Source organism: Nothoprocta perdicaria, unplaced genomic scaffold (genome assembly GCF_003342845.1).
Source record: "Nothoprocta perdicaria isolate Ctin4 unplaced genomic scaffold, notPer1 scaffold_176, whole genome shotgun sequence".
Taxonomy (NCBI): domain Eukaryota; kingdom Metazoa; phylum Chordata; class Aves; order Tinamiformes; family Tinamidae; genus Nothoprocta; species Nothoprocta perdicaria.
The window spans coordinates 832,183-857,469 of NW_020454938.1; the positions used below are offsets into that span (position 1 = coordinate 832,183).

General features: G+C 54.9%; 1 protein-coding gene across 2 annotated transcripts in view; it reads left to right on the plus strand.

Moving 5' to 3' along the window:
- The first annotated feature begins 6 nt into the window (after positions 1 to 6).
- Positions 7 to 25,287, plus strand: part of NTRK3 (neurotrophic receptor tyrosine kinase 3) — a 207,045-nt gene continuing 181,764 nt past the window's right edge. For both annotated transcript variants that reach the window (XM_026036300.1, XM_026036301.1), the window contains exon 1: positions 7 to 278. In XM_026036300.1, the coding sequence (XP_025892085.1) occupies positions 31 to 278 (248 nt within the window). In that variant the 5' untranslated portion in view covers positions 7 to 30. The remainder of the gene's footprint in view (positions 279 to 25,287) is intronic.

Here is a 25,287-nt window from a genome sequence, read left to right on the forward strand (position 1 = left end):
CCTCCTCTTTTTTAGAAGCAGCAATCGGAGATGGATGTCTCTCTTTGCCCTACCAAGTGCACTTTCTGGAGGGTATTTTTGCTCTGGAGCATTTGGGGAGACTATCTGCTTTCGGTGCTGGCTTGCCCTGCTAATTGTCTTTGCAGCAAGACAGACATCAATTGCAAGAAGCCGGATGATGGGAACCTCTTCCCTCTCTTGGAAGGGCAGGATTCAGGCAGCAGCAATGGCAACACGAGCATCAATATCACGGACATCTCAAGGAACATCACTTCGATGTAAGTGGGCTCTGCCCGCGGGTGCTGGGTCGCGGTCGCCAGCCGAGCTGAGCCGAGCTCAGGTGCCCTCAGCCTTGCGCTGCTCCCTGGCGTTGCTCAGCCTTGTTTACGGTGCCCAGGATGCGCACCGGGTTTTTCCTGTGCCCCATCCGAGAGACGAGGAGGAAAAAAAATAAAAAACGAAGCGCCCAGCAACAGTTTGGCCAAGGCTTGTGAGAAATAAAGTAAATGGGATTTAATTCCTTAGCAGGAGAGCGCAGCAGGCAAAGATGCTAAAGCTGCTGTTTCCTTTAACTATTTGCTTCTGCGAAGGGAGGAGGAGAACACCGCATCCACATATACCCAAATTGGGCAAGAAAAGCAAGTTCTGAGCTGCTTGCTCTTTTTTTGAGACTTTGGATCCGATTAGAATGCTGTTTTTTCTCATTCCCCCACACAAAATCCTCCCTTCTCTGCCCTGGCTGCGTGTATCTGKGAATCTGCGGTTTCTCCTTGTTGAGGGAGGAGGGAAAAATAGGACAGTGAGAGCTGTCCCTTAAGTAGCTTATTTAACTCTCATTGTTATAATTTTCCAGCTGACTCCTGGTACTGCGCTGGGCTTGTGTGTTTTCATCTCAGGGTGGTGGTGGTGGGGAGAAGAACGGGAGCAGGGAGATATTTTTAGTTGAGCACTTTGCGTTTGTTTGCATGCTTGTTTATCTGGAAAATCAACTTGAAGTTGCATTATCCTTGTTTGGAGACGCGGTTAGCAAAGCTCATGTTAATCTCATCAGCGTGGAGTTGAGAAAGGAATATATTTCCTCCTCTTGAATCCATCACGCTGTGGTGTGTGTGTGTGTGTGTGTGTGTGGAAAAACCCTCATTTCCAATCTCTGCTCTCTCTTTTCCAGTACGCTTTTTTGGGTGAGATGACTCTGAGCCATTTCATTATTCTAATGCTAATTGAAATGTGAGCATTTAGGGAAATGTAGCCCCCTGAGCAAGTTGCCAGTGGGAGTTCAGCGGAGAAGAGGTGGAATCCTTTATTGTGGCAGTTAAATGCAGCAAGGTTTGAAATGAGTAATGGAGGGTTATTTATTTATTTTTCACCTCGACTGCACAGTTGCATGGAGGCAGAGTGCTTTGCTTGGTCCTTTCCCGAGGCGGTCGTATCTGGTCACTGTGCAATTGCAGCACAGCCATGGAGTAATTGCAGTGGCTCCATCGCAGCTTTGCTTGTCGCCTTTGCTGGCTGAAGATCCCTGGATCTCCTTTCCCTGGTTGCTTACAGGTTTGTGCAGTGCTTGGGRAGAGCATTTCTCAGCAAATGCCTTGCCAGCAAACCTGCCCTGCAAACCCAGCAGCAATGGGGAAAGTAAATGTGAAACTACTGTAATGTTCTCCTTCCAAATGCCCTGTATTTATTCTGCATTGCCCGTGCTGGGGTATTCTTGCCTTTTTTTTTTTTTTTGCCTTTTTCTCTCCTGTGATGGTGGAGGGACGTAGGTGATGCTAAGAAAGTCGGAGGAACTTGTGTGTTTTCTCCCCTGCTTGCTGTTTGTTGTGGTTTTGTTTTAACCCTTTGTTTGACTGGGTGCTTGGGGAAGGCTGTGAAAGGCTCAGGAGCAGTCAGCATGAGTGTGTGTTTTCAGATGCACGTATCTAGCTGACCTGCTGGGAGAGATATGGTTATGTGAGCCCAGAAAATGTCTTTACTGCTTGGAAATTGAAAAAATGGTGATAAGCAGTCAGGAAAAAAAGGTTTGTGGGGAGAAGGAGACCTTCTCACCTCCAGAAATAGGCGTGTTAGGTAATTTTTGTAAAAAGAGATTCTCTTAAGTTGAGGAATAGGGAGAGGGTGTTGGTTCTTGCTAGATGCCATACGTATTTCTTTCTCCTAGAGCAAAGTGTTTTTGACCTCCCTGGCCCTCCCACCTGCCTCACATGCACCTCCCCAGGCTCTGCTGTCCAAATGCAAGGTGGACACCTGGCCAAGGTGAGCCCCAAGGGAYTGAAACAATGTGAGTGACAACTTTCCTGTGGAGATCTGTGGGGACATTTTGAGCATCAAGGCCAGGGAGGGTGGCTCTGCCGTCTGAGCTAGGCTTGAACTAGTGCTTGTGCTTTGGTGTCAGGTGGCTTTAGGTCCTCAGGCCTCTCCTTGCTGGACCCACCTTGTAGGTGCTGGGTGAGGGGTGTGTTGAAGCCCGCCCTGGCTGCTGATGATTCATGCCCAGTGTCTGCATTTGATTCAGCTCTRTGCTGAATGGAGCTTCCTCCTACTTGCCAAGCTCACCAGGGCTTTGCTTCTTCAGGCAGCTTGCCTCATTTGTGGACAGTGAGTGGAYAAAGATGCTTGTGCCTTGGGATGGAGGATGAGTAGAGACATCTCCCTCTCTGTATCTCATCAGGACCAGCCTGGGGTGGGTCTTCCCTGTAGGCCTTGTGAGGATATAGTGGTCCCTGCTCCTGAAATGTCTTCTGTCCCTCATCTTCTGCARCCAGGGAAAGTGAAGGTGGGACACACAGTGCTGAAACCCCTGGAGGTTCTGTGGGGCCTACTGAGTCCAAAAGCTGAGTTCAACACAGAGAGCACTACCTACCTTGGGGGCTGGTGCTGGTCTGGGTGGTGCTGAGGAGAAAGCTTGGGGGCTGTGAGGAGAGTCAAGAAGGAGAATAGGATGGCAGAGAAGGAGCAATAAGCCTGCTTGGTGGGCATATTTGTCTTGGCAAGCCCAAAGGGAAAGACTACCAAATCGCTCCAGGTCAGACCACCCCATCTGGGAAGGTCTTCAGCTTGGTGTAAGCCATTGGATGCCTCATGCTGTCCAGTAGGTATTAGAGCAGAGTTCCTAGATGCAGGTGTGGGGTGAGGAGACCTGCCTGTGGTAGCTGTTGGGTAGTACAAGGCCAGCTGATATCTTCAGCTCAGTGCCTGGAAATATGAAGGTTGAGCCAGGCAATGAACTGGTGTTGTGCARAAGGTTGAGTAGAGAAGCATGGAGGGAGGCCCATGTCGGAGGCAGGACTGCTTGACTTCCTCTTCTGTCTCAAGGGATCCAGCAGAGCCAGTCTGTTGAGCAGCACTCGGTCTTGGAGGGTTTTAGTCTTCCCATAGCTAAATAGGGGAGTTACCCATCAGGAAGGACCTGGACTTGGATGCCTTCTTTTGGATATGTGGCACCTGAGAATCTGCTTGCTGGGAGAATGCTTGCCTGGATGTGTGGCTTCCCCTGACTGGATCCTCATCCAGTCAGGTAAAGGTAAAGGAGGATGAGCTAGGCCTAGCTGTGATGCTTTGCTGTCTTATGGCAYTAAAGCTCCCTGGGCAGTGTGCAGCTCTGGGAGCACTGGCATCACGGTAGTGGTAGCTGTGCAGTCCTGGACCTGAGTGTTTCTGTGAGCCTTGGGCTGGTTGCCCTGTGGCCTGTCACTGCTATGAAGCATCCTCTTGCCACCCCACCAGGCACTGTTGTGTCTGTATTGGGGACCTGCTGCAGGCCCAGGGGACCTGCTGCAGGCCCAGGAGGTTTCCAAAGAGGTGGCATCACACAATTGTTGTACCCCTGAGGGTGCTGGGGATGAGATGTCTCTCAACCTTTGTGTAAGTCCAGGCAGCAAAAGGTTAATAGTGAAGCAGGGAAAGGGCAGGAGATTCCTGCCATGAGATGGAGGAGGGTGTTTGGTTGGCTGGTGTCCCTCTGCCCATCCCCAGCATTCCTAGTAACATATCCAATTTTAGATTGAATCTCCAGGGATGTGTCTGTGGACACTCATGCAGTCTGCTGGGGTCCTGTCTGGCAGAGACTCTGGGTTGGGCCTCAGCACGYGGTCTTGCTGCTGGACTGCAGCCTCATGACCTAGGAGAGCTGGACCAGCTGGCCATGGACTTGGGGCAGATTTGCAGCATTGACTTTTTGTGCAATGGGGTGGCTTAGTGGCCTTTGCTTGGTCCCCAGCCAAGTGTGACTTGGCAAGGGGACCCCCAAGCTTCACCCCCGTATCACCTCTGGATGTGAAGTCAGTGCTGCAGTCTGCTCCAGCTGTTGGCAACCTCTGTGCCGATGTTTTTGAGGAGCATTCCTGACCCATAGCTCCAGATGCTGAATGAGGATCTGGGTCCTACTGGGTAGGCATCCATGGGAGCATGAGTTGGGAGGTGTAGGGAGAAGAGTCTTGTACCCTTCATACCTACAGTTCTGCAACTCAAACCCTCCTGATCCCTGGGAGCTGACTGGAGGATCCATGTCCCAAGCAGCTCGGACCTTCGTGCCTTGGCTCTGTCCCCTACAAATGATGCCAAATGGAGTAATGTGGGTGTCTGACGGGACCTTTGGCCCTTGGGTGGCTGAGGGGGCCAGGCCGCGTGCCTAGGTGCCGTGTGTGTTTGGGACGTTACCTGCTGGCAGCGTGGGAAGGGCTCGGGCGCAGTGCGTGTGGGCAAGGGCGGACGGAGGAGTCGGCCATCTGGGCCTCCCCACTCCTCCGCTGTTGCCATGGCGCTGCCGAGAGGCTGCCAGGAAAGTGTCCTGCCCCTCACCCYGCGCTCCATGGGCGTAGGGAGGCTCCCCGAGACAGGCGCTCCGCCTGCCTTGAGCCCCTTATCCAGACCCACTGTGGGGAACAGTGGAGTCCTCCCAAGAAGGGCAACCCCGTCACTAGCTCTGCGGCTCTGTTGCAGCAGCCCTGGGGATGTCGGCCGCTCCGCGAGGTGATCGTGCACCATGCTGGGGGACGTGGGCCCGGCAGGGAGTGGGAGAGCTGCCTTGGAGCAGGGTGGCCTTGCGCTGTGGGGAGCAAGTGGCAGCTCCAGCTCCCACTCGCTGTATGGGAGCCAGGAGCTTGTGGAGAAGGGGGACGCCGAAGAGCGGGCTGCTGGCGAGGGGKATCCTTGAATCCTCCCGAGGGAGCCCCAGAGGGATGTCAACACCAGGGCTTTGTTGAGCTGGGCGACTCATCACTGACGCTGGAGCRTGTCCTGCTGCTCCTGCGCTGGGCCCCTTGTGGGCTGCTTCACTCTGGTGATGATGGGCCGCGCGTTCCCAAAGCTTCCCATCCCTCCGCTCCTCCCTTCTCCTGCTCCCTGAGGTTTTGGCTGCTGCAGAGCCCATTCAAAAGGTCCTTAATTCAACACAGATTGTTTTGCATAAGTCTTGTTTTTGCAGAGTGGCTGTCTCAAAGCTTGTCACCATGGCAGAGGCAAGGCTGTGGGGCAGGAGAAGGTGTAAAGGTGTTTTGGGTGGGGAGGTGGGTTGAGATGCTTGTTGTCCTAAGACTTGTTTTAAGCCAGGAGAGCTGGTTCTGTGTGTCCTGGTTCAGTTTCCTCTTTAGCCAGAGAATTGGGTCCATGGGAAATGCTGCATGGCTTAAGTGAAGAAGAAATGCTGAATTTGACCTGAGGTATCCAGTGCTCCTTGTGCTGTCCTTGCTGTTGTGTCCATGTCATGCTCTTATGGTGTTGCACTTTGCTTAGAGATACTGGAGGCAAGTACTTTTCTACCATGGGACTTCTGGGACCTATAGTATTTTTGCAGCCTTCAGGGCTCTGTGTGTGTGTATACGTGTGTATATATATATATATACACACACACACACATGGGTAGAGTAAAAGGGTCTGTGAAAGTTGTGCTCGTGCTGAGTGTCAGCTCAGCCTTGGCTGGGCTCACACAGAGCAGAAGGCATTGGGCACCCAAGAGTTACAGCCCCACATTGTCTCTGAAACTAGATTCCTGCTGGGTTGAGTCACCTGCCTTCTTGTGCCAAAATCTGTGCTGGTCTCTCTGCCCCCTGCTTGTCTGATCCAGCCCCATATCCCCAAGTGCCCCCAAGCCCAGCTGTGTCTCCACACCAGCCTGATCCTCTGCTGCTTGCCCATGTCACGTATTGCTCTGGGGAGGGACAGATCTTGATCTCCACTGGGAGCTCGCAGCGCTGTGCCCACGTGCCCTGCGTGCCTGTTGCTTTTCCTGGTGAGCTGAACCTCAGGCTTCAGCTGTCACTCGGATAGAAGGTCTGAGAGTGTGGCTGGTGGGCTGGCAGCTGGAGCCTGGTTTGCCTTCAGGGTGAACATGATATCTCCTCAGCTTTGTCTTCTGCTGGGGCTCAGGAGTCTAGGTCAGTTCTACCTTCTGCCTTGGCTCTCTGGGGTGGGAGATGTGGGGTAGGCGTGTTGCTAATGGTGTCCAGGTGTTTCATTGCTGTTTGAGGAGAGAAGCAGAGRTGGGAAGGAAGAGACCTAGAAAAAAAAACTTTTTTTGCTCTTCTCTTTAAGGTTTGGAGATGTATCGCCAATTGCTGAGGTACCTTAGAGCTCAGTAACAGACAATTCTCTGGGTCTGCCCTTGTCCGCTAGCGTGCTACGTGCTTTAACTGAGCAAGTTCTTTGTGTCCAACCAAAGGTCTATGACTCTGGGCACCCTGAAATGACAGGGTGTGTGGCTCTTGCCAAAATGGATCTCATGGGGATCCCCCATGTGTTAGCACTTTGTAGGACCCGAAAGCATAAGGCARCACTTGGGCTTGTCCTGCTCACAGTAGGGTTAAATGCTAGATGTCCTCTGCTAGTTTGCCATTAGATTTGACTTCACTTACTCATGGGGAGCTACAGTCCAGTGGGAAGTGGATCAATGAAGTGGACTGATGAAGCATTAATGTTTGTAAGTCACCTGTGTAGTGTATTTTCTAGATGCTGTGAAACAGTGATTTTTGAGCTTTTCCTGCATTTATTTATGAGGAAGGGAGTTGTATGCTTTCTAAGTACCTTGTATCAGTCTACTGCCTCTTACCATGAAAACTTGTCCCCAAGCCAGGCTGCACAGTATGGTGATGGCTGCCCTGCGCCCAAGGGGTGCAGAGTGGAAATGTGCAGCTGGGGAGGATGAAGGTGATGCTCGTCGCATAAGTTTCTACTCCAGGGCTGCAGTTACTGTGGTGGCTGCCGTTAGCTTGAGCAGAAGGAAAATTGCTCCTTCCTCCTCCCCTCTTCCTTGCTCTGTCCTCTGCTCTGCAGATCTGCTCCAGGCAAGCAGAGGGACAAGCAGGGTCCTTCACAGGGCTGTACCTTGCAGGGTACAGGGAGGTGACTGGAGGGTTACAGCAGATCTTTGTGCCCTGTGTAAAAGGATATGGTGACAACCAGAAGCCATGCTTGGCTGCTGTGAGTCCCTGGGGAACTTGGCAGCCTCCACCCCACTCCGAGCTGCAATGCCCGAGGACGGTGACCGTGCTGGGCTCTCCCTTGTGTTCATCTGTCTCCCCTCGTGGYGCGAGGCTGGTCCAAAGAGAGGCCATCTGTGCCAGAGCGTTTGCACGCAAGAAGATTCACAAGAGTGTTGTGTCCCCCCTGCCAAACCCAAGTCTGTCCCCAGAGTGCTGCCCCCAGCCTGGCCGATGCTCTCCAGCCCTGACCCTGCTGCACTGGGTGCCCTGCACCCAGGTAGGACTGGCCAGGAGCCTTCTCTTCGCTCCTCGAGCCTTTTCTCCTCCTGCTTCCTATCGTGGTTGAGCCGCTAGAGGGCAAGCGGCTGCACCAGACGGCCCCGCTGGCGCTGGGAATGCCGAGGCCGGAGCTGCGGAATAGCCCTGGGTTGCAGCGCGGTGCGGCCGCCCTGGCTGCCAGGGTGCCCCGGCTGATGGGCATGTCCCTTGCGAGGGACCAGGACCTGGTCTCTGTGCTTGCTGTTAGACTGCAGGATGCTGGCACGTGKGAAGAGCTCTTGCTTTGGGATGGTGCTGCTGCTGCTGTAGTCCTTGCTGTCCCTCTCCTGCCTGACATCTGGGCAGGTGGCTGCTACCTGGCCTGAGCTGACGCCCTGTGGCRTTGGGTGCTTCTCTGGGATGGGATTTGGGGCTGGGTTACGGTGCTCTTGTCCTAGTAAATGGGATGAGGTCGGTGTACTCCCCTGCTGTCTGCTGACCAGTGATAACATCAGTGTCACAAGTGCTACAGCCTCAGCAGGTCTGTGAACTGAGGGGCTCTGAAGGTTCTTGGCAGGTGCCAGCCCAGAAAGGCAGAGATGGCACTGGGGGGAAATGCTGCTTGTTCCTTTGAAGTGCTGGGGAGATGCCCTGGATAGGAGCAGTGTGGGGACAAGCTGCAGGTGACCCTCTCAGTTACGTCCATTTTACTGGTGGGAAGAAGGAGACACAGAGCAGCAGTGTGAGCAGTGTGGCAGGGAAAGAGCCCCTTCAGGCCAGCCCCAAGTAGGTTTTAGGGAAACACCAGGTGTGTAGGGAACCTGCCTATCCTGTTACACCAGGCCACATAAGAGGTATCCCCAGGGAAATGGAGGATGTGGTGGCAAGAGGTCCTAGGCCAGGCTGAGAGCTCTTCTGGATGCAGTGCTCTTCACTTCTTCAATTAACCCTTTGCTGCAGGGGGTGGATGRAGGCTGGAGGGTTAAGGAGATCATGCACCCTTTGCTGGGGGGGTAAATAGAGAGCAGAGCCTAGTGCAAGATGGAGAAAAGGCTGSTGCTGATGGGAAGGGGGGCAGCCCTGCAGCATGTGCAGCTTATGGGCTGGTGTCTCCTCCTCGGCTCTCCAGGCTGGTCAAAAGGAGAGCTGGTTATTTCTCTGCCAGGTGCTGCCTTCCTGCTGGAAGGGCTGTGACACCCCATGATTCTGCAATGCAGTGGCAAAGGGGGTTCCTGGGCCTCAGTGACAGGGAGGGCGGGCTTTGTGGGTGGCAAATGCCAGTTAGAAGAGGAGCTGTGATATCACTCAGTCATGTAAGGSCTGAGTGTGATCTCATTTGAAGAAAGTAAGATTAAATGCCCTTTTTTCCTGTCCCGGTGCACTCCCTTTGGAAGGTTCCTTGGCCATCGCTTCCAAGGTGGGAGAGCCCTCAGCTCTGCAGAGGACTTGAGGAGTGAAGAGGTTCGTGCRGGGCTTGTCCTGAACTCTGAGGAAAATCAGCGTCATAGTTGGCCACACTACAACCTTGCTTGGGGTAAATGAGAGTCAGATCAAATTGTTTCGGTGTCTCTGAGAAAACGAGGCCAGGAATGATGTGGAATTTCTTTCTAAATGTACCTTTAGTTTTCACTACGCCCCATCCCTTTGCCAAGGCTGTGCCAGCCAGTGTCCCTGGCCACTTGCTGCTGTAGATGCCATGGAGGGCAGGTACCTTTGGGRCCTCTTGGCGTTGTGGGTGCAGAGCCACCAGGTTTGGCAGGAGGAGGCTCTGGATGGGCYCTCTGGAGTGTGCCAGGCTCCCTGGGGAGACAACCCAGTCCAAGCATCCTTGCATTTCTCCATTTTCCATGTGTTGCCCTGTCCCATCCCATCCCTGACCGCGAGTCCTGGCTATGGTCCCTTTTGTCTAATACCCGCGTGCAATTCCCACCCTTGCTTGCTTGGAAGAGCAGCTCTAGGAAAGTATGTGCTGTATTTTTAGCTTGTTTTCATGTGACGTAGCAGTTGGAAAGGAGACGGAGAAGCCAGCGCCATGTGCACTGCCGGCTTTCCTCCAAGTGCCACCCCGTGCTCCCGTTTGGGAAACAATGGAGCGCGAGCAGCCGTGCCCATCCCATCCCTCCCCTCCAGCACGTGCCATCTCCGCTGTTTTTCCATTCTCCTCACATCAGTCTGCCAAAATAGAAAGCAAAGCAGCTTCTTTAACCAAAAAAGTCCGAGTGGTTGAAGCTGAGAAGCTGGGAAGGAGCCTCCGGGGGGGCAGCCCACACAGGACGGGGGGTGCTGGCAGGGGGTTTGGGGGGCTCGCTGGGCCCTGCGTCTCTTCCAGCTCTCTCCAAACAGTGGGAAGCCACATGGGAGCAGCACAGACTCTTAACAGGAGCACGCGGACATCAGAGGTGTGAGTGCTGGTGCTTCCTGGGAAAGGCAGCTCCTGTCACGAGTTGTGTGTGTGCTCAGCTGTGTCCCTGTGTGCAGCCACTCGGGCAGCAGTGAGATCTCACCCAGGTGGCACAGGGTGCTCAGGTGTGGGGGTGACAGTGGGGAGGTGAGTGTGGGGGAGCTGGGGTGGGCAGGGGTCCTACCTGCTCTCTGGCCAGGCGTAGGGTGCTGATGATATCACCTGCTGCTGTTGGGAGTCTTTCTGGGTTGAATAGGGGCTGCTTTAGGTCTTTTCTCTAGTCCTCTGCCCTAAAATACATTTTTGTGGCATTGTCATTTCTGACTGGTTCTGTTGGTTCTGAGATGCTGATTCCAGCTGTGGCTGCCTCATCCCTGCCTCTCCCAGCCAACATCTGTCCCCTGGAATGTGAGCTGAAACCCACCAAGTCACTTGGTGCTGCTGGCAACCAGCCCTGGGCACACGTAAAGTTCAGTGGGACCCGGACCTGAGGATGCCACGTGTTCCCAAGGAAGATGTTCCTTCTTGGGAACATCAAAACTTGAGCTTGGGGAGCGTGTACATAGCCTAACATCCTGTGGGGGCAGAGAGCCAGSGGGGTCTGTCCCATCTGCATGAAGGGGAGCTCTGTGGAGCTTGGTGTCTACAGGGTTATTGATTTGAATTTGTTTCAGCTGGAGACTGAGGGGGCTGAAGAGGCATCAGGTGAGAGCTCATCAGCTCCTCTGTGTCTCTGGCCCGAGTGCGGTTACCCCAGGAGCACTTGGAGGGGGGTAGGTGCCGGGGTTTTGGAGGTGATAAAGGGGGAAGGCAGCTGGGGTGCTCCTTGGGACAGAAGTGGAGCTGCCTGGGGAAGAAGCAGTGGAGATGTTGGCCTCTTAGGTAGGAAGTGCCTTGGGTTGCCCTTCTGAGGCGTCTGGTGACTTGTGTCCTCCAAGTCCTGTGGTGGGGGTCAGTGAGCTGAGGGGGACAGTCCCGCGAGGGTCTGCCCTGCTCTTCCCTCCAGGAAGCTCTCCGGGAACCTGGGAACTGGTGTCTGCGCCTTACTCTGTCCATGCTGTCCTGGGCGTGTTGTAGCTGTGTCCCCTGGTGTCCCAGGCTGAGCCTGGCCACTAGGCCTGCTTGTAGTTTTGGGTTTGATTGCAGATAGGCTCTTGCATGAGGCATCTAACCACAAATAGCAAAAGGAGGGGGCAGGTGGCATCTGGTGCTCCACCAGCTTCAGTAGCAACCAATCAATCTAGAAATATCCTGGTAGGATAACTGAGCAGAGCAGCCTGTTTTACTTTCTTTTTCTTCCCTGTGAGCTAAGACATTAGTGCCTTTTCAGGGAGCACCCTGCTGAGATGTAGGCAGCGCTAGGACTTGCTGCTGGGGGAAGACCAGGCACTGCTGCCTTGCAGARCCTTGGGAAACTGGCCTGGGTGCTGCTGGGTGGGCATGGAGGTGGCACTGGGGGCTGGCACCCCCCTCTGCCTGCCCCACGTCCCTCCTTTGMCCAGCTCGAAGAAGCCTGGAGGTCCTGGAGGGGCAGGGTCCTTGCCCTCCCACCCTGTCCTCATCCCATATCCCATCCCACCSCCATTCCATCCCCTTCCCACATCCTCTCTGGGGAGAGGATGGGGACACGGGAGGGACAGCGGTGGCACCTGCCTGCACKGGCTGCCCGGGCTGTGGGGGAAGGATCCCCCGCCCCAGAGAGGAGCTGCTAGAATGGGTTTATTTATTCAGAGACTTAATTAACATCTTTAAATATTAAATAGTAAACAAACTGTGTCTAGCGGGATCAACATTTACAAACAGGGATGCGTGGTTTTTTTCCTCGCTGTGGGGTTTTTGTTTTGTTTTGTCTTTTAATGGAGCTCGTACAGCCTGGACTTCTGGCTGGTGGGAGCAGTGGCAGAGAGGAACCAAACTGGAGCCTTTCCAGTGAAAGGAGGAGGAGACAGGGCTGTGAGAGGCACAAGTAGGTGGGAGAGCTTGGAGAAAGGAGGCAGAGGAGTGGACAAGGAAGGGATGTGCTCGGAGCACAGGGATTGGGAAGTGCACTGGGTCTAGGCGTGTCCGTGCGGGATGTGGGGAAGGGGAGAGSCCGCTGCGGTGGCAGGAGGTCACTGCTGCCCGGGGTGGTGGCCCCTGCACCGGGAGGTGTTCGGCACCCGAGCTGCGTCCCCTTGTCTCGGCAAATGGGGGCCTGCCTGCGAGCACATTGCGCTGGGGGTTATTTATTGGCAAAGCACTGTACAGTTTTAATTTTTCCTTTTTGCTTATTCAGGCTTTAGCTCCAGAGGAAAATAGCCCGGGGTAGCTTTGAAATGGATTCTCTCTGCCCCATTAAGTTATTCAGTGAGTTTAATGGACCTTTTTTTTTTTTTTTTTTTTTCTCTGAGCCTTGAAGCCATCATTAAAAGGCAGAGATTTATAAAGGCAAAGATCCTCCTGAGCCTTAGTCAAAGTTTGGGGTAGCAGGTGGGGGCAGCGGCTGCCTGTGCGTTGGGTGAAGGGCACGCGGGCTCTTTGCTGGCCACCACGGCAGCTGTCCCTGCAGCAGCTCCCTGTTCAGAGCATCCGGCCACGTGGATGGACCCTGGATGTGAGGAGGTGGGAGCTGCTGCCGAGCTGGACTTGCTGCAAGGGATGTGGAGCACTCCCTGCGTGCTGGGAAGTGTCGCAGGGCTGTGCAAGGAGCAGCGTGGCCAGGCTTGGCGTGTGGAGGTCTCTTCCTCCTTGTTCCCAGGGATCCTCCGGGGAAAAAATCAGCTCTCCATAGGTGCTCTGTGTTGCTAAGGGTGGCTGTGTTCATAATGCGAGTGGGGAGKACTCTGCTCTCTGAAGGTATATGAGCAAACTTGACCTTGGCAGTTAAAAATTGCAAATATAAAATGGAAAAATGATGTCCACRCTGTCCCTAGGGCCCTCTTGAGGGTTGGGCATTGCCATGTTCACAAGTCTTAGGCAGGGAAGAGAGATTTTCTGCTTAGTCCAGGTGCCTGTGTTGCCAGTGATGAGGGTGATGGGTTTAAGGAGRGTCTGCGGCAGCAAGCAGGCTGTTGGAGAGCTTGTCCTGTCCTGCTGGAGCCAGAAACGGGTGTTTCTGCTCCTGTCTCAGCTCAGGGTGCCAGGGAACCCATGTATGGGGAGCCCTGTGACTTCCTGCTCAGGATCTGTCCCTGACAAAATGGTGCAGTTTGCATGTAGGAAACCAGACTAAATATCTACTGAAACAGCCACTTCAGAGTCATTGACAGGTGAGAGGAGCGAGTCGGGCTGCGTGGAGGGCTCATACACATGGAGATGTGTGTGGACGGTGTCATAGTGTTGGGGTGCTGGTGTCTGGCCGTGTCTCTGCTGGGTAGCGGCTGCCGAGGAGCTGCAGTGCTGGGCAGGCTGTGCTCAGGGCGAGCTCTCGTTTGTGATGGATGGGAACTTCTCTGGGCCCTTGTGTTACCCATAACTGACTATTACGGATAGGATATTACCCACTATGACTCATAATCTGTCGGCACTGAAAAGCTGCCATCACTCCAGGTTGAGAGAGAGAAACTTCTCGTGCCTTGTGTAGGCTACTAACAGCCTTATTCTCATCTTATTTATTCCAAGCCAGGGCTGGGCAGCACATCCATCCTTTCATGGATGTGTCTCAGTGCTCCCTTCCTTTCCCTTCCTTTGCTAGTAATCCCCAGGCTTCTTGCAATGTTGGGATGCTCATTGTAGGGGTGCAGTGGATTTGGGGTTCCTCCAAAGTATTGCATTGGTTAAGCACGAGTCTCCTGCTTGTGTGCATCTGTCTGGAGCCCAGCTGCAGAAAGGGGGGAGATGGTGTTGGAGTTGGCTGGGTGAAGCCTTGCCCTGTATGCATTAGGGGTGTGTGGCACTGCAGACGCTGACTGCACTGGCAGCTCTGCATGGGAGTTAGTCTCCCTATGGAGACTTACAGGTTCCTGATCCCAGCAAATTGAGTTTTGCCTCACAAATATGTGAGAAGAGGAAATGTGGCCCTGAGCTCGAGTACCTGCCTGGYGGCGTGGAGCCGGTGTCTCCAGCGCCTGCACTGGGTGAGCAGGTTATTAGTGTGGGCCTGGCGTGCGAATCCCTCCTTGTTGGGCCCTGCTAGGACCAGCCTCTGGAGACTGTTACAAAACAGGCCTGAGAATTCCTTGGGGACTGAATGTGACCCTGAGTTTTTCTTTTCCTCTGGAAGCTGCTTTTCCTGCTGAGCAGTGGCTGTCTYGGTGAAATCTTCAAACTGACCTTTTAGGGCCTGTGTCCTTTCCTAAAAATGCACACGTGGCCTCAGGGTGGCATCTCTGGCCWGGTTCCTGAGGTCTCTGCAGGAGGAGCACATGAGGCGTGGGCATCATCCTGCTGGGGTGCCAGGTCCTCTGTCCCAGGGCCATGTCATGGTGTGGGTGCTGCTTCTACCTGGGCTGCTCCTAACCCAGCTCCTGCTTCAGCTCTGCTACAAGCYGGCACAAAGAGCAAAGCTGTGAGGTAGAAGCTCTGGACTACCTGCAAATGCAGGTGACTGTCACCCCTTGTCGCTCCTTACCAGCTGCTCAGCCCTGCAGTTGGGTACAGGCTGGAAGGGAATGGTGGAAAAGAGCAAGTTAGAGCTGTGTGTGTCTGTCTAGGAACAGCCAGTGGGACTGGGGATGCTCTCATGGACATTGAGGGTGCTGTGGCCAAGTAAAAGCCCTTAGAGCACAGCTGAGGATGTGGAGGGTTCCTAATGCCTGCTGAGCTGTGGAAGAAGGTTTGTCAAGAAACCACCTGCCCCCCGTGCCTCTCCTGGGCCTTGGAATTAGAGGAGAGCAGCCCGTGTTTCCTAACAGATGCCAAAAGGAGCCCTCCTCCCCTGCCTCCCGTAAATCTTCACCTCCGCAGTGCTACCTGCTGTGTAAACTGCTGCTGACCCCATAAATCCCCCCTGCTTTGCTCCGGCTCCTCTGGCACRGGCCCTTCCCTGTAAATCCCGTGCCCTCTGGGCAGCCGCCTGCTGCTGCTGCCGTAAATCCCCGGCTGTGGCAGGGCCGTCCTGCAGGGGACGGGGAAGGGGACCCCGGTGGGCCCAGCCTGGGGACGTGGAGGCCGTGGTGGCTGCACTGGGGCTCCTTAATCCCTCCCCATGGTTGGTGTGTGACTCACTTGCCCCCAGGGGCTGGTGATGGGCATCCTGGCTGCCGGGAAGGTCATTGTCCCTTTGGATGCAGTCCAAAGTCCCTTGGGCTGTTGTCCCTGCTCTGCGGCCAGCTGGGCACCCAGCTGAGTGCCCAGGCTGAGTGTCCTTATGGTCACAGGCAGCTGTTAGGTGAATTTGGGCAGGTTGGAGGTGCAGGTGCATGTTGTTGAGCCCTGGTTCTGTGCCTTGTCCTCTTTGTGGGTGACTCCAGGTTAGCAAATGGGCACSTGGCAAGTGTCTGCTAGGTCAGGTCGCTGCAGGACACGTAGGAAGCTGAGCACAGGGTGGGATTGGCTCCTCGGCATGAACTGTGTCTGTAACTTGCACCTCGCTGCGCTGTGTGAGGGCCCCAAAGCCTGCGAGGGCCGGCGCGCTCTCCTGTCCTCGGTGCTCCCCGGGATCCTGGTCTGCCATGGGCAGGCGAGGTGTGTGGATAYGGGCTCCTGAGGGGCAACACAAACCTGCTCCGAGCCACGAGGTTTGGCTGCTAGCTGATATTTGGTTTGCAAAATACCAACTCTGAGGACTTAGCGAGCAGACAATAGCCATGCTGGAGCAGTATTGCCTTTCCTTCCTGCTGAACAGGAGGGAATGCTCCCTTGAAATGGATGAGCTCTTGGGCCCCTCTTTGGTGGAGGTCAGCCTTGCACCCAGTGGATGATGTGCAGTGAGAAGCAGACTGGAGTCGCTGGAGCATTTGGGGATGGGATTCCTGGCAAAGCTGCCGCGTGCACGTAGAATTTACAGACTTCTGCTTRGCTCCCCACAGAGCAAAATGATGCAGGAGCTTGGGATGGGTTGTCCTTGCAGAGATTCAGTAAGGGAAGAGCAGCCTAGGAGGAATGAAGGGAGCTCTGGCTGCYGTGCTCTGCAGCACGGTACAGGATGGAGACCCTGGAAAGGGCTGCTGTGGATGGTGAGATGCTGGTCCAGCCTCTGCACCCTTCCATGACACACAGTAAGTGTTTGTGGCAGTGATTTGGCAGGCAGAGAGCCAGCACTGCCACATTTTGTGGAGATGCCCCAGCCGCTTGTGCTTTTGGGAAGGATCTGAGCRTTTCCATGCAGCCCAAACCCAAGGATACAAGTGTGAAGTGAGGGGGCTCTTGCAGATGCCACTTTGTACCCGAAGCTGCTGGAGAGGTATCGCTGTGGGCCTTGACCAGGCAGCCTCTCCCCTTCCTCACATGGGCCTCTCCAGTCTCTTCCCTGCTGTTTTCCATCCAGTCTGGCCATGGCAAGAGGGGCTTCTTGGAGCTGAGCTCTAGGGCTAGAAAAGCCCCTTTCAGGCAAAGTCCCGACTGAGACAGGAGTCTGCAGAAGGGCCAGCGGTTCCTCCTGACCTTGCTCTGCAAACCTGGAGCTCCTCAGCTGCCGGTGGGATCCGGGTTTTATTTCGTGGAGTTTCTTGCTCTGATCTGTCACAGGCTGTGCATGCCCTGCAGCCAGGCACTGAGCTGTGTGTGATTTGTGGCTTGATTCTGGCAGCTGCCATCAGGCAGAAGGCTTCCAATAACAGCAGGAGACGATGGCTGAAGGTAATGCAGAGGGGTGGCTGCTTCAGGTGTTAATAAATTGCTCAAATGGTTGCTGGAGGAACTGGGAAGGAGAGAAAAAGAGGAATAGGGATGGCTGGACAAAACCCTGGTGGTTTCTGGCTCTGTTCCCTTGCATGTGAGCAGAGGCTTTGGGGAGGCTCTTGGAGCTGGCGTGTCTGTGTCATGCTGCTCGTGGCGCTCAGCACCTTGGGCTTGTGTGGGGCAGGTTGCACGTGTGCTCTAAGATACTGGTGAAACTGTTGTCCTYTCCAGTTCCTGCCCTGTGGCCTTGCACTGCTTGGGATATTTTTATTTTATTTTTTCTTGTAYTGAATGTCTTGCACTACTCATGGACATTTTAGATGTGCTGTATGGTGGGTGGGAACGTGTGGACAATGTCCTGTGAGCCTGCCTGGACTGAATGAGTGTAGTTGAGTATTTGGTCCTTTTTCATGTTGTCAGTAAAGAAATGTCCTTTTTTTTTTCTGTGAGGATTTTTGTCCATATTCCATTGCCTATTAATGGTGAGCTAGGATGCTGCCCTAGTCAGGCCTTGGAAGGAGGTTGGAGCAGGAGATGTGCATGGTGACAGCACAGGCACCTTAGTAGCAATAGAGAAGACAGGGGGCAGCGGAGGAGAGCAGAGGCAGATTTTAAAAAATCCATATAAATTGCAAAAATAAATTTCCAGCAAACATTTCCAGTCCTGCAGTATTAAGGAAGAGAAGCACTAGAGGATAAGGAAAGCATGAGCAATAACAGCAGGGATTTAGAAAGAATAAATCTTGCCAGACAAACCTGATTGCTTTTTCTTTTTGATGGAATCGCAAAATTAGTGGCTGAGCAGAATGTGGAAATCCTAATATATTTGGATTTAGCAAAGCATTTGATATAGTGCCTCGCCAAATCTTACTCTTAAAATTAGTTCAGTTTGCCTTGGATATGACACTGCCAAATGGACTGAAAACTGGCTTAGGGCCCTAAGCAAATAGCACAGGGCTGTGTTTGGGCAGGAGGGAGAGGGCAGGGATGGAGCAGAGCCGCAAAGTGGCTTGTTTGGAGAGCTGGGAACATGGCCTTGGATCGAGGCACCTCGCTGCAGGGATCTCGACAAACTGCCCGGAATTCAGAGGCGAGAGAGGGGAAAGAGACCGGAGGCTGGAGGAGTCGCGTTGCCCTGCGCCGAGGCTGGATGAGGAGCTCCCAAGGGTGAAGGAGCTTCGAGGAGCAGCAGGTGGTTGTCCAGCGGGGTCGTGGGTGGATATTGGAGCAGTGTGAGCCGTTTTACAGAGCCAGCACTGGCTGCTGCCCGGTCTGGGCACCTCGTTGSCCTCACAGCGGCGCGGCGCCAAGCTCCCGATTTCATGGTCTTTTGTGGATATTACTGAATAAACGGGAAAAAAATCAGCATGACTGTCTGAAAGAACATCCCTCATGGAGGGAGCTGGGCATGTTTCCTCAGGAAACTCTTGTGTCTTGGAGTGAGTCTGGCCAAAGCACAAGGAAATCAGCCTGGGTAGCTTGGGCCACCCCATGGGGGGTTTTCTGCCCTGGGTTGTGTGCTCAGCTGGGAAGGAGAGAGCAAAGAGCTCTGGTGACTCCATGGTGAACGTGGCAGTCGTGGCCACCTCGGTGGTGCCTYGTGCAATATCTCACCATGTGCTGGCAGGTGTAGTGGGCCAGCAGCTGGAAAAAAAGTTGGAAAAACTTTTGGAACTTTGGAAACTTTGGAAAAACAAACAAAAAAAAATTGGAAAACATCTAGTCACTACTGAAGGRCTGATAGGGTGACAGGGAGGAGGCCACCAGCATGCTTGAGGTCTTCTTGAGAGATGATGGCCTCGCRGGTCATCTTGCAGAGGCAAGGCAGGACAGCTCATTGCTTGGTACCTGTGACAGGCATCCAGGCTTTCTTGGAAAATCCTGTCTTTGGATGTCTGAAAGGATGAGATCCGGAGCTAGCAGGGTTGAGATGGAGCTGAGCAGAAAGGCAAGCGGATGTAGCCGAGACTCGCTGCAGCAGRAGTGGTTGGGCCTGGAGCAGATGTGTGGATCCTTTGGGTCAGTGCTCAATTGTGCCCTCATCCCCCAGGCTGGATTGCCCAAGGGGACAGGGCGGAACCAGGCAAGGTTCAGGGGATATTTTTAGCTGTTCTAATTGTGGCAAATAAATGCCATTCTTACTTGTGGGGATGGAGCTACGGATAAATCACAACTAGTTCTAATGATGATAATTACCGGATTTCAATATTTATAGAAACGGGCACTTCCTTCGTTTTGGCGGCTGCTGCTGTGCTCTCACCTTCACAGATCAAAACTGTGCCTTATTATCACTGCAGCTATTTATTTACTTGCACATCTTTAACCCTTGGGTGACAGTGCACGAGAGGGCTCCAATGCTATTGTCCCACCAGGATGCTTGGAGGTTTTGGGTAGTTGCTGCAGGATGGGAAGGAAGTGCTTCCTATGGACCTGCTGCATGGCTTGTTGCTCTTTGGGGAACCATGAGAGAGGTTCTCAGGTCAGCAATGTTGCCTGGAGCTGCCAGGGCCTAAGAGCAGAAAGGGTGGAAGTGGCTGAGCCTGTTTTCACGTGGATTTTTACAGGGACAAGCCCTGTGGTTCGTGTCTTCTGTTGTGTGTGCTGGAAGGTGCGTGCTGTATMTGGGACAGGCGTTAACAGGGATATGGTGCAATCTGGATCATGCAGCGATGGACCTGGGCAAGTGTAAGGAGGCTTGTTGGGAATATCTGCCTGCACCAGCAGCTTCTGGGCATCCAGGTTCAGCAGTTCCCCTTTGCAGCTGTGCGTTTCCAGGAGGAAGCCCCTGTGTGAGCAGACAGAGTTGAGTCCAACTCTTTGCCTACCGTGTGTGCCTGGCTGGTGTCCGTGCATGGGGTGCTCGGGGGTTTGGGGATCCTGCCATAGACGGACCCCAGCCTCCTTGGGGTGTCTCCAAGGAGGACCTTGTGGGTCCTTGCAGGTGCTCAGGCCCTTGCGCCCATCAGGCCAGCGAATCCACCCTTGTGCAAGGTGTAGAAAAGATTCACTTATTCAATTTGCTATCTCTCCAGTGCCACATAAGCTCTATTGATAAATTAATCTTATATTGTTGTGACTAAACAGCCCTGCAATTTTTTACACTGTGCGGTCTAATCTGTCTTGACAGCTGTATCATTAGTTGGTATTTGTTGTAATCTTCTTCGCGGCATTGGCTGCGCGGCGGTTTCGTTGGCGGCKGCCGCGCGGGCTCTGGGCACGGCCGCCGGCTCCGTGCCGGGGGTCCCGGGCAGGACGGGCACATCAGGAGCCTGCAGCCACGGCCGGCCTCGTCCGCTGCCCAGCAGCGCCCCGAAACGCTGCTCCAGCAGCAGCTCCGGTGGTGTCAGACCTTCACAGCGCCCGCTCCTCGCCAAAGCCAGCGGCTCTCCGGGCCTGCTCCGACTCCTGGAGTTTTTGGTGTGGGAGAGATGCTAAAAATGTGGATATRGGGAGATTGGTGTGGGCATTTTAATGCTTCCTTAAAGTTCTGCTAAATGGCTCAGGGCGAGATGTCTCCCTGGTCTGTGCCTTAGTCTTCCCTGTTGCAGGATTGGGCCTGTTCTGCCTCYGGGCTCATTTTATGGCTGCTGCCTCCTGGCCTGCGGTGCTGGAAGGGGCTGCGGGCAGTTGCAGAGGCTGCGTGACCGTCAGGCAGGGCTTTGGGGACATCGCCCTGCGAGAGGGCAGTGGTGGGCACCAGCGTGGCAGCGCCATGAGAGCAGGGAGATGGTGGCAGTGCCATGGTGGCCTGTCCGCTCCCGAGTCTTGGACCTGTCTCTGCTGTTCCCGGACAGCCACCGAGTCGCTGCGGCTTTCACAGATACTTTGCTGGCTTTGCAGGCAAGTTTGCCTTGAGCTTGGTTTAAAATGAGCAAACTGAGGAGTAAAAAGTTCTGGGCTGATGCAAGGAGATCTCTGCCAGCAGGGAGCAAAAGAGGCTGTTTCCCTGATGTAGGACAAGGTGAACAGGGAAGGAAGTGCTTYGACTTTGGCACCTTCCTTTAGGTCTCAGCTCTTGACCCAGTCAGCCCTAGAGTGGAAAGGCCAGTGTTCCACAGGAGTGTGTGACCAGGTCTGGAATGGCCCACTCAACACCTTAAGCCATTTTTCCCCCCTCGAGTGCATCCTTTTGGGAAAGCACTTGTGCTCTGGCAAGAGCGAAGATGTGCACAGCCCTGGAGGCAGATGTGACTTGCGCTTGGACAGTGCAGACTTAGCCCTTTGACTTGGTTCGTGCACCTGCAAGGACTGGAGGTGCCAGCAGTGCTCCAAGCTGCGCTGTGGCCATCCTGGTGCCTGGCAGCCTCGGTGCAGGGCTCCCCGGGGGCTGGCGCTGCCTCTGCACTGAGCTCTGTCCTGCCGGGACAGACCTGGCTGTGTCCGGGGGTGCAGGGAGCTGCTCGGCCTCCTGTGCTGGGGTGGGGATGGTGACAGGGCGCCTGGCACAAGGGTCCGGGCTGCTGCAGCGCTGCGAGATGGAGCTGGAGCCAGGGTGAGGGCAGCGCGTCCCAGCCGGACCCGCTCCGTTAGCGGAGCGCCCGCTCCTGCCCCTGGCGAGTGATGGAGACAGGAATCAGCCTGGCCCTGGGGTTGGCGAGAGATGGAGATGGGGATCTCGCGCTCAGCCTGGCCCCGGGGTTGGCAAGAGAGGCGCTGAGCCCTGGCAGCGAAGCTGGAGCTTACRCGGCTCTAGAAGCCCTGACGTGCAGACAGCTCCTGCGGAGAAGACGCGTTTCCCACCCACCTGGCAGGGCGTTTATACGGGATAAAGCGACCGAGATTCCCCAGCACGCTTCAGGCTCGAGGTAACCGCAGCTCTTGGCGCACACAGCAGCTAGAGGGTGTCTGTACAGGCAGCCACGTTGTCACCTGCAGCCCGTGGTAGCTCGGGGACACCAGGAGCTGGGTGAGCATGGGCAGGGAGGAGGGCTCGTCCCTGTGGCCGCAGCATCCTGGACATGTGTCACCTTGCTGTGTTGCTAAGCAGGATGCCCCTTTGCCTGCAAAGACCCTGTCAGTGTTTTCAGAACCTGCTTAGGGCTTAAAATCCACAGCCTGTGCTATCAGATGGGAGCAGAGGGGATGGATGCGTTGGGATGTGCACCAAGCGGGTGAGACCTTGGCCTTGTTTCTAGGTGGGCAGGAGTCACGCAGCAGTGACCTGATTTCTTCTACCTCTTCACAGCATTGAGCTTTGTCTTGCACCTTGCTCGTTTATTAGGCTTGTGCTGCAGAAGCACAGAGAGGATGACAAAAAGGGCCCTTGAGGTAGGCATCAAACCAGTGACAGAACCAGTGCAAAACTTGGGTCTGCTGTTGCGCCCGTCCCGTGCCAACCTCCTGCCTTGCAACGAGGGAACCACTTGGGAGGCTGCATCTTATTACTGAACTGTCTCGCCCCTCAGCTGACATGAGGATATATTGATTTTATTTTTTCCTGGTTTATCCCTGGATAAATTGCAGATCCCTGCTCCTGCCTCCCAGAGGGATCTTGCCCATCGATGGCAGCCGCTGCTCAAGGGCAGCTTGTGTAACCTCTAGCACAGCCGTTTCCTGGGTCCTGGTGTCAACTGGAAGCCACAGGGAGCTTGGGATGGTGCTGCTATGCTCCACCCATACTGATGAGGCTATTTCCATAGCAACAGCAGGATTTTCAAAATGGAAATGGGGAAGGGTGTTTAAAAATAAGCTAGCCCATCTGAAAACGGGCTTGGGTGGAAAAAATGCATAAAAGGGTGTCCTGGCAGGTTGTGATTCATGGCAGGCCATGCTGGGAGGCTGATGGTTTTGGGTCAGGGCTTGGACTGTGTTGGCAAAGGGCAGAGCTGCAGCAGGGCCCAGGGCCCTGTGAGCTGGGATGTGTTTGTTGTGTCACCTGCGCTGTCAGATGTCACCTGCGGGAGCATCTGCTCTGCCATCGTGCTCCTGGTTTGGGACTCTGCTCGTCTGCATCCTTCCTGCTCTGCCTCCTGGTGCCGCTCTGTGGTACTGGGGCTGTCCAGACTGCTCAGATGTCAGGGAGGAGAAACAAAGTTTGAGCAGATCTTTCTCTGATCTGCTTTCTAGGTTTGGAACTGCTCTGTGACCCTAAATCATACCAGAAAGGACCCTGTGTCTCACCGAATGCATCAAGTGCTGAAAGAGCAGATGCTGTTGGGAGGCTGAGCCTGGCTGCCTGGCTCCTTCCCCCTTGGGGTTGCGGCTTGGTMTGACTCTGGATTCCGCAGCTCTCCTGCAGAGCTTGGTGTCCTCAGAGCAACTGGGTGCCCTTTGGGAGCAGCTTGGTGCTCCTGAAACCCTGTGCTGTCAGGCTGGTCCRTAGGTGGGGAGCCCCTTAGCAAAGGCTCTGTGGTGTCGGTGATGGGTTCAGGAGCTCCCAGGGTAAAGCAGAGCCAACTGCCCATCTGCCAGCGCCTTGGGTAACCCGAACTCCAGCCTTCAGCTTCTTTTGGCCCTAGCGAGGAGGAGGAGGGTGCCTGGCGAGATGGACAGGCCAGAAGTGCAGATGCAGATCCCAGCTTTGCAGCCGTGGGATCCCTGGCTGCATGAGCCCTTGTCTGTCATAAGGGGCTTCGTATTTCGTTTTTGGCTTTATCTAGAGGAGGGGCAGCCAGCGCCTCCGTAGGAGACAGAGCCGTCCCTGTGTAGGAACTGAGCTGGACTTGCTGCTTCCGCGCTCGAGCTGGCGAGTCAGGCTGTGGGGTGTCCCCTTGCCCAACGGCGTGCAGAGCGCTGCCCGCTCGTGCCCACAAAGCAGGGAGCCGCGAGGCTCTTCYGAAGCATTGGCTTTTTTTCCCCCCTGCTCTGGTTTCTTTTCTGCACCTCCACCTCCTGCCTCTGCCGTGTTTATGGGTACGGTGCTCGTGTTTTCTGCTAGGAGAGAACTGTACCCACAAAATACTTGGGATCATCCCACCTTCATGCCTGCATCCCCCCTTCTCCTGGGAGATGTTTTTGCCCTTAAATCTTTGCCCTGAGAGCCCCCCAGCATGTGCCTCCATCACAGCGAGCACATGCAGGAGAGGCTTCTTTTTTTGCCGTGTGGTTTTGCGAGGGCTGATTGCAAACCACAGGAATCCAAACATTATCTTGACGAAGAGCCGCTCATCTGGCACTGCTGGCAACCTGCGGCTTCAAACTCCCGGCACCGGGATCTGGGAAGTGGCCCTGTGTTGTCCCAGCCGGTAGTGGGGTTGGGAAGGAGCCCCCCAGCCCCTGCATGGGACACAGGAGCCTGAGCGGCTGCTTGCTGCCCATGGGGCAGAGCTGTGAGGTGTTTGCAGGGCAGAGAACAAGCCTGGGGCATCACGGTCCTTGGCACGGGATAAACTGAGTTAGGCTCGCTGGGCTTGTGGGGCTTTGGCTTGGTGTGGGGCAGCCCCCGGGCCGGCTGGGTTTGCAGAGCGGGCAGGATGGAGGGAACAGGCGGCCCATGGGAAGGTCTCCGGACAACCTGAGCCGTGGGAGCGGGTGGCAGCCTGGCCGCCCTCCAGCCCAGCTGGGCATTGCTGCCCTGCTGCTTGATTCCTGGGAAAAACGAGTGATTCCTGGGAGCAGCGCCCATATCCGAGCGAGCCTGGTGCTCCCGCGGTGCCCGGACAGCAGGTGTCCTGGTATTTGGTATGTGTGGGAGCTGAAACAGCCCCAGCGAGCCTGGCTATGGGGGCAGCGATGGTGCCAGGGAAGGAGGATGAAGTGGGATGGGGGGCTGGGAGGAATGTGTGGGTTTGGCTGCTGAATGTGCAGAGCTACAGCCAGAGCACAGGGGCGTTCTGGTGTTTGCAGGGTGCAGCTCTTTGCTTTTTCCTGGATTTCTGGATGCAGGCAGAGGAGGAGCAGGGAGCTGGGCGTGGGAAGGCTCAGCTGCACGGCCCGAGAACTTGYATCTAAATTTAAACAGGATTTGGGATGGGTGAGTGGGAGAACTGTGGTGGGGGTGGAAAGGCACCCAAATTAGACTCTTGTGGCGCCTGGGGTTTTAAAAAGGGCTCTCAGGTTTGTGCGGGGGCAGCGGGACGGAGCCGGTGACGGGGCGGCCGTGGGGCCGGGAGCTGYGGGCTGGGCCAGGGACCCTGCGCAGCTATTCCCATCAGGTGGAATGGGGCCTTCCCTCGCTTTGGGAAGGCTGCTCATCCTCCCTGCAGAGCTCGGCAGCTCCGGCTGCAGGGATTTGTGTTTAGCTTGGATTCCTGGAAAGCTCTGGAGCTGCCCCAAGGTGGGAGCGGGGGGGAAATCCTGCGATTTGAAGTTACAGGGATGTTTAAGGCAGATTTCTGATGCCAACTTTGGCCAGGGTACTGGCTCCTCTATGAAATGTCCCTTGATCTTTAGACCCTATAAAATGCTGCCTATGGCTAGTTCTAGCTGTATAGAATATTTTGGATAAATACATAGGATAAAAGCATCTTTCCGTGGGACCTGGAGGCTGCAAGGGGGGCTGACCATTGCCCAAAG